The sequence below is a fragment of the Chanodichthys erythropterus genome, chromosome 23 (genome assembly GCF_024489055.1).
Source record: "Chanodichthys erythropterus isolate Z2021 chromosome 23, ASM2448905v1, whole genome shotgun sequence".
Classification (NCBI taxonomy): domain Eukaryota; kingdom Metazoa; phylum Chordata; class Actinopteri; order Cypriniformes; family Xenocyprididae; genus Chanodichthys; species Chanodichthys erythropterus.
Window position 1 is genome coordinate 23,527,723 of NC_090243.1, and position 10,782 is coordinate 23,538,504.

A 10,782-nucleotide genomic window follows, 5' to 3' on the forward strand; every position below is an offset into this window, starting at 1 on the left:
TTGTGAGTCAAAGTGCCTTTGTTTGAGGAGTAATCTGACTGGATTGTGTTCAAACACACTGACTTACTGCCTGTCAAGTCTTGTGGTTAAGCTTTACAATTACAACTGATGAAAATCATGCACAATTCCTCCTGCAACACACTGCAGTCACTGTACCTCAACAGCATGACCAGGTCAGCGTCACATGACAGCTTTTCAACACCTTGAGGACCTTCAGTCCTGATGTAATGGATCTTCTCCCTGAGAGAAAACATGTAAACATTCACACGATCTCACATTTCGCTGCCTTCTTTCCATGTTAACTCACTTTTGAAAGGTCTGATCTAATGCAATGTTAATAGTTTTTAGAAGTAAGAGTAGTGCACTTCACCCGGTTGAATGGAATTATAGTGTGCTATAAAGATAAGGTTCAGCTCGCTGCATTAGTGCTGCTGTTAATGCATCATACAAACTCAAATGCTGATTCACAGTCACAAACTTTGTTCTCTCCATGTTTAGGCACGTTTCAAGACTGTAACTGTATGGCTATATGAGATTAACACTACACTGTTATTTTTGTATTATTTATATACAGTTTTTGAGGCGGCCTCACCTGAGTGTGTGATTCCTGGCGAGACTGGGCTGCCGTTCCTGCAGCATGTCTAGAATGTTTGGCTGACGGAGGAAAGCCACAATCTTGTCATTGTAAGCTGAGGGTGAAGAAAACAGACAAAAACTCTGATGAATTACTGAAAGTCATATAGAATGCATGAAAAATGTATTGTGGAGATTCCAAAAAAATGGTAATGTGGTCAAAATATTGCAATTTATACCATGAATACTCGATTCTGATTGGCTGGAAGGTGTGCAATAAAACTGTTTCATGCACAGGTAGCTCAATTACCGTTCTATAATTAATGCATCAAATGCACACAGATAATTATAATATTCTGAAATATTATTCCAGTGTAAATCAGCTGTTTTCTATGTGAATATATAGTAAAGTGTAATTTATTCCTGTGAATTTTCAGCATCATTACTCCAGTCTTCAGTGTCACATGATCCTTCAGAAATCATTCTGATATGATGATTTGATGCTCAAGAAACATTTATGATTATTATCAGTTTTGAGAACAGTTGTGCTGCTTCAGATTTTATTTTCAGGATTTTTTGATGAATAGAAAGTTCAAAAGAACAACATTTATTTGAAATAGAATTTTTTTTGTAGCATTAATTGTAACAATTTAATGCATCTTTGCTGAATAAAATAACTTATTTAAAAACCAATAATCATTTATTCCACTCAATGATCCACCAACATTGAACACGAAGCACGTGTTTTTTCTTTCTTTCACTCTTCAGGTTGGTCATGTGATGCTGTGGTCATCTCATGTGTGTTGACTAACCGAGAGGCACTGAATCCGGCTGGTTTTGGCTCCTGACGGCGGATACGACACCATGTCCAGCTCTGCCCACCAGGGACGCTCCTCTGCTGCGGGACACGTCTGACGCCTGAGAGAACACATGATCACAACTAAAGAGGCCGTATGATGCTATTGTGAAAGTCATTATTTAACAGAATAGGTTAATATGTTCATTATTTTTCACATACTGTACATTATTGCTGTTCTAGTTTCTACAAAGCCCTGACATGAGGTGTATTTCCTCATCATGTGTGTGTGCCGCACCTCTCCGGCGCTGTAGCTGCGCAGTCTCTGTAAGTGCTGTCTGTGTGTGAGGTGGCTGGGCAGTCGTCCGTTCTGAAGGGGCATCCTGGGGTCGATGAAGGTCGTTGCCCGACTGTTGTGGTCCACGAAGAATGACTACCAAAGCGAAACACGTCAGTAAGCACTGATTTCCATAAACTCACCATCGCAGTGAATGTTTGAAGAGCTCACCTTTCCCTGCGGATCGCTCTTGATCTCCCAGCCTCTCGGGAGCTCCAGATGAGTATCAGCGAATTTGTTGAGGAAAGCGACGAGGTCGCGGTTGTGCTGATATCGCTCAAAGTTGCGCGCGTCTCGCCGTATTTTCAGAATCATGTGCTTCAGGCAGGTGCTGTTAGTAAACATCCTATATGCTCCCTGAGCGGGAAAAAGACAGTAAAATATTTCATGACACTTTATTTCGATGGTCCATTTTAGACATTCTGACTATACTTTGCAACTACATGTCAATGTATTCTGCTAACCCCAACCCTAAACTAGAGATGAGAGTTTGCTGACATGTAGTGAATGAAATATCTTATAAATTAAAAAATTACCTGCTTCTCAGGTAAATTTAAATGTAATTTTTTTTACAAAAACTGAATAAAGTGCTGGAGATGCTAACTCCTTTTATTATGCTTTACTTGATTAGAATGCAGTCCAAAATTATTACAATAATAATTAATTAATTCTTATTTATGTTCTTAAAGTCACAGTGAAATGGGAATAGCGACAGATCTTTTCCTCTGTAAAAAAAAAAAAAAAAAAAAGTGGGGCGGCGACTATATTTCTATGCACAGCTTGTTGATTGGATGCTGAGATGTGGGCGTGGCACGAACGTGAGCTTGCAGGGGCGGGGTTTAGTTGCAATAAATAATGCATATGTCACCAGAGAGATGTCTGCTGTTTTTTACTGGATGATCCAGTTCTGACATCTTTGATTAAACATTAAAGGGTCAAACAAAGAGAAAAGAAAGAAAAAAGATGAATTGTTCACAGTAAGATCTATAACATGAAATTACAAAATAAGAGATTTTTTTTCTCTAGCTGCTGTAACTGAGTTTATGAAACACATTTGTAATGGCAAATAAATAAACAGTGTGAATTTTCATTTTATGTCGACTTTAACAAATGTTATTTTTGAAAGAATATTAGGGCTCAACAAAAAAAAGCGTATCATTTGCACGTGTTTTTAACTCTTGCCAATTTAAATATTCAAGCGCAAGAAGATGCGAAAGAGAACTTAATTCAGGACTCGTGCTGTTTGAGAAGTTTGTGTGCGACACATCCGGAGCGTGTGAATACTGAGTACTCTCTTTCACTTGAATGAACATATTCACACAAAATTATGTCAAAATGCCCTTATTGACGAGTATCCGTCCTTGTAAACACAGTCATTTATATCGTAAGTGAACGTAAACAGTGGAGAAAGAAAACACACGTTGGATCCATGCATTCGCTCTTAAAGTGACAGCAGCCTAATAAACCTGCTGCCGTCGGTGTTTTTAATGTTAATCAAAGCAAAAAACAAAGAAAAAAACACTCACTATTCTTGGCTGAATAGCTTTTGTAACTTTAATAAAAACTAATCTTTATTTAATTTATATAGTGAAGAATATGCCGTTTTATTTAATTTCATTTTCTGTACTTGAAAACATCTGTCAGACCTGAGAAACACTGTTTATTTCTGCTGTATTGTATGTATTTGTGCTAATGATGGTAATTTGATTACTTGTTATTATTTTATTACTGACTTATCTTTAACAATATTTAAAATGGATATGAGTTAGGCCAGCAGCTGTTACATCATGGGTCAAAAACAACAAAACATTAACTGAGTTTATTCTATTTTAATTCATTTGTTACTTTTTTGTGGCGGGACAGACTGGATCATTAGAAGAAATCGTGTATATTCAGCCCTGAATCTTCAGTTACTGTGGATAGTCCTAATGTTTTATGTCAAAGGTCATATTTGGGTTTCTAGAACCAGGATATTGTCTCGTCTGGATGTGACAATCATAATAATGCATATTCTTGTGAATGTAATCAGTCACCTGACCTGATATGGAGTGTGTTATGAAACTGAACACACACTGGGACTTCAGTATAATCATGAATATTCAATCAAAGCCTGGTGTTTATGGGAGCGAGGTGTTTGTACGTGACCCGTGTGAAATGACTGGAAACAGAAGAAAGGAATCTCTGAGAGCAGATCTGAAACCATACAAGCTCTTGCACAGATCCACTTCTGTCTCAGCACGCTTTATCTTTGACTTGTTAATGTCTGTTATCTGTCTCCGCCGCAGCAGAGGAGCTTATGTGATCAATAAAGAGGGAATCTGCAAATAGTTCAATCAATATCAGCCTTCAACTAAAGTGCAGTCTGCTCGTGGACAGTGTGAGTTCACAAGCGCCCGACTGATTCCGGTAACATCCGTCTGGATACACTGGAGCAAACAAAGCCACTTCCACACGAGTAAAACACACCGGAAGAACTCAATGCACTGGATACTAACGGTTGCCCCGCGAACAAGGAACGTTCTTCTAGAAACGTTATTAGAACGTTCATTCAAAGTTATCTGGTCTTTAATAACATTCTCAAAACATTAACACAAAAACATTATTTATACATCATCATGCTTATCTAAAGCTGGGCTTTAGTCTACATTTTTTCAGAAAGTAACTTTCCATAATACTTCCAAAATGATCAAATGGAGAAAACAAACCCTTAATGCTTTTTTTTTTTTTTTTTTTCCGAACATAACCAAGAAAAAAAAACATTAAAATGTTCAGAGAACATAGAGCATTTTCATAACTTAAAGCGAATGTTAGCAAACACATTTTTGTTTGCTGGTAATCAATCATCAGTTTGACCCTCATGTACTGCTACAGGTCAGTTTGATCCGTTTTGATTTTTGAGTTATCGGAAATATCAGTTAACCTAGGTTTTTTTTGTGACTTTTTCTCATTTAGGGTCATGAACATGCATGCAAAGCTTCATCACGCTGATGTGGTTACGTTCATGATGTTTGCGGGTCAATTTGACCCACATATTTTAATGTTCTAGGCAACTATACAGACCCAAAATAATAAAATATCTTGGTTTTATATATATATATATATATATATATATATATATATATATATTTTACTACCCTATGAATCTAAAAAAGTTTCAAAGTTTGTGAAATATAAAGTTGTTTTACCTGTTAACTGTCTGTCCCACCTTTTGAGCACAGACTTGAAAATGATTTTTCCAACTTAAATTGTTTAAAATACTTCAGAACACAGACTTAAGTTTGGTATCTTTTTAAAGTTCACACTTCACAGATTATTGTAGAAGTAAAAAAAAAAAAAAAAAGCTGTAAAAGTAAAGTTTTAAAAAGTTATAGAAGTTAAAATAAATATAAAATATATATATTTTTATATTTTATATACAATATATATTTTACAAACTTCAACTCTAAAACTTCAAGAAAATCAAAGTTAAACGTCTGAACAAGTTCTGTGCCAAATTGTAGGTTGACATCCACAAAAGTATGATTTTTTTGTGCGCAGTACCAAACCTCTCCACTAGGTGACATCCAGACTCCACCATGACCATATAAGGACTCTTCCATTTCCATATATGGTTTGAGTGATCTAAACCATGTATTTCCATACATTTCAAAATATTTATGAAGTAGACATCCTATTCAGAAGACGTTTGTGCAGTAATATTAATATTTGATTTAAATTCAATCCCTAAAACACACATGAATAACATACGGAGAGAATCAGAGCGTGTTATAGTTTGGCACCACATCACAAATGAAGAATCTATCGCTATTTCTCTATTGCTTTTGAAAATCAGTCATCAAATATGAAAACTAAAGCTTTCAAATGATATATAGTTTGTCAATATTAGGTTTAGACTCAGATATTACTGTTATAAATGTATAATAGTGAGTGTCCCACAGGTGAGGGGAGGAAATAGTGGTTAAAAACATTTTTATAAACCAAAAATTCAGATATTTATTCTTTGTAATGTGTGAAAAGTATTCATAATTATTTGTACCTGATTGTGTTTTTTTTTTTTTTTTTTTAAAGTGTGATTTTTGGGGAATTATATTGAATCCAATTAGGGTCAATTTGACCCGGACCATACAGTGAGCAGAAACTGAACAGAGCACGAGGGTTCAATCTGCTTCTGCAAGACAAAACACACAATGCACAAGAACACACATGAACATGTCTCATGGTGACTCACGTAGTTAGCATGGAGGACGGTGAAGAACTCTGGGTGTGTGACGAACTTGACGGCGGGACACTGGAGCAGCAGCGTGACGTTCTGATTATTGACAGGAGACGAACAGCCTTCTCTCCTCTGATCTGCACACAGCACAGTCACACACACTGCGTTAGGTACAGTGTGATCACAGGCTTTCATTCAGAGCTCTTCACAGTGAACACAGTCTGTGTGAGCTAAACTGTCTTCATGTCAAAATCAGCATGTGAAGAAGGCCGACCTGCAGCTTGCGGTGTGGATTCACTCGCGGCGTCTCCTCCGGTGTTCCTCTCAGGCCCGCGACCGGCCGGTTCGTCTTCCGTGGCCATCGTCCTCTGAATGTTCTGATACCTGGAGACAAAACAACATCATGCATCATCACATGATCCCTCAGAAATCATTCTAATATGATGATTTGATGCTCAAGAAACATTTATGATTATTATCAGTGCTGAAAACAGTTCAGATATTGTGTAAACCGTCATATAGAAAGTTCAAAAGAACAGCATTTATTTCAAATAAAATCTTTTGTTGCATTATAAATGTTTGTCACTTTTGATCAGTTTAATGCATCCCCACTGTATAAATTATTAATTTATTTCAAAGCAGTGAATTATCTTGAATCACACTTCCTCCTGTTAGTTGTTGAGTGTCCTCTAGGTGGCAGAATCACCTCAAATATACGTTCAGATGAAGCTGTTTTTGCTCCATTCATTCCCTTCTAGTCAATTCACTGGCATAACAACAACACATTTAGCACACACTTCCCCAGCTCCCTTACAGCAAGCTTCGAAAGACTGCATCTTTATTAGGAGAGAGTCACGACTGCACTGATTAAAGCCTGCAAATATGAACTAATAAATACATATTCTACAGGGCATACACTCATCATATGGCAGGATAATGCCGTTAATGAGAATGAGACGCAAGCGTTCACACCTCCTGTTGAGCTGCTCCATCTGGTGCGTGGAGCCGGATCTCGGGATGCCCGTGCGTTTGGCGGCGTGACTCGGCCTCTGCCACGTGGTGGTGCGGTTCACGTGATCCACGTAGAAAACACGGCCGTGACTGTCGATCCGGGCTTCCCAGTCTGCACCAGTTATAGAGAAATATGTAATCATACATACACGAAACATAAACACGCACAATCAGACTGAGTACAGAAGATTAACAGTAAAGTTTGTTCACACATCATGCATATACAATATATGCAGTTAAACGCATTCAACAATTTGAACTGAATTTGAATTGATGTTAGCAAACAAGATGCAGAATTGGAGTGAAATTCAAAGAAAAGTCTAGTTTTTAATAATTTATCACACACACAATATAAGGAATATTTCTAGACATTAATATTAATAATAAATGTTCAAAGTCGCATCATTATGAGTATAATTTGTATACATTTTAATAAAATATTATCTAAATATTATTTATATGTTACAAAAGATTCTAAAATAAATGCTGTTCTTTTGAACTTTCTATTAATTTAAGAATCCTGAAAAATAAAATGTATGACAGTTTAACACTGATAATAATCATAAATGTTTGTTGAGCATCAAATCATCATATCAGAATGATTTCTGAAGGATCATGTGACACTGAAGACTGGAGTAATGATGCTGAAAATTCACAGGAATAAATTACACTTTACTATATATTCACATAGAAAACAGCTGATTTACACTGGAAAAAATATTTCACTGTTTTACTGTATTTTTAATCAAATAAACACGGTAGTGTTTGTACTGTATTTTGATATATTTTATAAATTTCATTCCAGTCATTCTGATTTCTGCATCTTGTGTGTTCTACACATCAACTCAAATTCATGAACTGAACAGAAGCCAGTTTTTAAACTCAAGCCCGACATTTAAAATATACATGAAAACAAACATGTGGAGAACCATGAAGAAGCACAGCATCACACACACACACACACACACACACACACACACTCACACACACACTTACACAGGCATTTGGATGTTGTACGGTCATAAATAAGAAATCATTATACTTTGGGCCTTGGCCTGCTAGCACTCGGCGAGGAACAGGATCTGATGTATTAGTCTCTCTGAGTCACACACACCTGTTTCTGAACACAGACAGATGTTTTCCCAAAACACATTAAAGGGTTAGTTCACCCAAAAATTAAATTTCTGTCATTAATTCCTCTCCCTCATGTCGTTCCACACCCGTAAGACCTTTGTTCATCTTCAGAACACAAATTAAGATATTTTTGATGAAATCTGAGAGATTCGTCCATAGACAGCAATATAATCAACACTTTCAAGCTCCAGAAAGGTACTAAAGACATCGTTAAAACATGTGACTGCAGTGGATCAACCTTAATGTGATGAAGAGACGAGAATACTTTTTGTGCGCAAAAACAAAACAAAAATAAGGACTTTATTCAACAATCTCTACTGTGTCATTCTCATTCGTTGTTTACGTCCAGCGCTTCCAGGTTCTACATCAGAACGCCGACTCATTATTGGCCAGCTCCTGCGTCAGCGTCACACGCATGCGTCATGCTGGTCACATGACCAGCCTTGGCCAATACTGAGCCGGCATTTGGACGTAAACACGGAAGCTTCACTGTGTTACTGCATCACCTGTGTAAGATAATGACACAGAAGAGAAGAGATTGTTGAATAAAGTCATTATTTTTGTTTTGTTTTTGCGCACAAAAAGTATTCTCGTCTCTTTGTCTATTGTCACATACCTCTCAGATTTCATCAAAAATATCTTAATTTGTGTTCTGAAGATGAACAAAGGTCTTACGGGTGTGGAACGACATGAGGGTCAGTAATTAATGACAGAAATACAATTTTTGGGTGAACTAACCCTTTAATAACTGGACTTTTGGAGATGTGCACAGAAATCAGTCAACAGATGCAACAAATCCCACATGATTCATTCATTTATCTTCATTATCCACTTGAGATGTTGGACTGACAAGTTCACTGCACATTTCAACAATTCTTTATATTATATATATAGTATAATTTTCTATATTTCTGTAAAAATAATACCCAAAAGATGTTCACAAAAGTCCTAAATGTAGACAAAGAGAACCCAATCAAACAAATGAGAAATATATATATATATATATATATATATATATATATATATATATATATATATATATATATATATATATATATATATTGAGGAAAAATGATCCAGTATTATATCAGTGAGTGGCAAAAGTAGGTAACTTCTAAGCACTTAAATGTCTCTTTCACATTGGCTGATGTTCATGAGTTTCCCTCCACTTCCAAGCAGTTTAACTGGGATTTGAGAATTATTGGCTTCCAACTAGATTTTGAACATTACTTTGAAAGTTAAATCATCTTAACTGACTTGCTTTTGAAAGACCGCTTTAAACACAAACTCAGCATGCATACTCAGCCTCTCTGCAGCCTATCACTATGGCAACTGAGAAGAAAGCCCTTGAGAGATGGGATCAGACCATCACTTATCTCTTGAGAGACAAGCTCATTTATGTCAATTGTGCTTTGAGTTCCCCGGAAATCCCTCTCGAGCAGCGCTTTACACCGCAAAGAAAAGTGTTCAGATCAATTCGGACACCAAAAAGCGTGTGTTTTCTTTCCATTTATGAATCTTGTTTTCCGAAACAAGCACATGGTGATGTGTACTAAACACCCAGACATATTCAAGCATTCATTTACCTAAATAGTAAGTAATTTCTTAAAGTTTCTCTGCCAGTGTTGTTTAAAAACCTGCTACAGTCCGTTACCCTTTTTCTCTGACAAATGAATGCTTGATTGAGCATTTGTAATCAGATATCTAACACAATCTATTCTATGCTTCGCCGATGAATTCGTACAATCTCATGACGGGTATGTCAACGATAGCACTGCATTGATGAAGATGATGGGAGTGAGCATTCAGAAACATGGCCTGATGGGAAAGAGTGAATCTCACGTCACACACACTTATAACACACAGATACACACATTCCCATGCAAATGAAGGTAGCAGGTTAATGGCAAAAGCGAGGGAAAGGTGTGACTCAGGAAAGCTTACTTGGTGGTAATGGTTCATCAACACTTGGGTAATGGTGGGATTCAGACCGCAAAGCAGGAAGCTGAGTGAATGCATGATGACTGCATTGCAAATGACAACTGCCTACAAACAAAACCAAAATACAGGCCCGTGACTTATGACAATCTACATATGCCATAAATCAGTGGTTCTCAACTGGCAGGGTGAGGATTTCCCTGTCATATACAAAACATACAAAATATGATAACATTTATATTTTCCAATAAGGTCTTGAAGCAAATCGAGTTGAGAACCACTGCCACAAATAATATATAGGTTGAATTCAGGACAAAAATAGTCAAAAAGTGGCACAAGTTTACTTGAATTCACCCTATATACTCTCATAAATCAGAATCAGGTGTCATATCTATGTACTATCTTGAAAAGAAATTCATAGAGATATCATGGACAAGGTAGCGTTTCTGGTGTCTGTCAATTAAATGGTGTCAGTGGAGGTGAAAGACTAATTAGAGAGCCATTATCAGTTCTCATATTCATCAGTGTGCCTGAGATTCAGCTCATAACTCATAACTGGGCAAGCAGCACTGCCAATTATAAAAGGAATTACTTTTTCCCACTGATGATGTTATTTTAAAAAGAAACCGTTCCAAAAACATAACCGTAGAAAGCTAGCTGAAAAGTGCACTCAGTGTCATGTATCCTCATGGAATGAGTGTTCTGTGCCATTCTGCTCAATGTATTTGTGTAGTATGCAGTGTGTACTTTAGACGCAGCATTAAAACAGTCTATATGCAC

At 36.8% G+C, this 10,782-nt stretch overlaps 1 protein-coding gene across 1 annotated transcript in view; it reads right to left on the reverse strand.

Annotated features, from left to right (window-relative positions):
* The window catches only part of LOC137013807 (E3 ubiquitin-protein ligase HECW1), a 59,419-nt gene that overhangs the window by 17,457 nt on the left and 31,180 nt on the right, over positions 1-10,782 (reverse strand). Inside the window, exons 10-18 of the mRNA XM_067377759.1 lie at positions 10,009-10,110; positions 6,892-7,042; positions 6,194-6,303; positions 5,935-6,056; positions 1,878-2,063; positions 1,668-1,802; positions 1,386-1,491; positions 593-689; positions 157-240 (exon numbers count right to left, since the gene is read on the reverse strand). Of these exons, the coding sequence (XP_067233860.1) occupies positions 157-240; positions 593-689; positions 1,386-1,491; positions 1,668-1,802; positions 1,878-2,063; positions 5,935-6,056; positions 6,194-6,303; positions 6,892-7,042; positions 10,009-10,110 (1,093 nt within the window). The remainder of the gene's footprint in view (positions 1-156; positions 241-592; positions 690-1,385; positions 1,492-1,667; positions 1,803-1,877; positions 2,064-5,934; positions 6,057-6,193; positions 6,304-6,891; positions 7,043-10,008; positions 10,111-10,782) is intronic.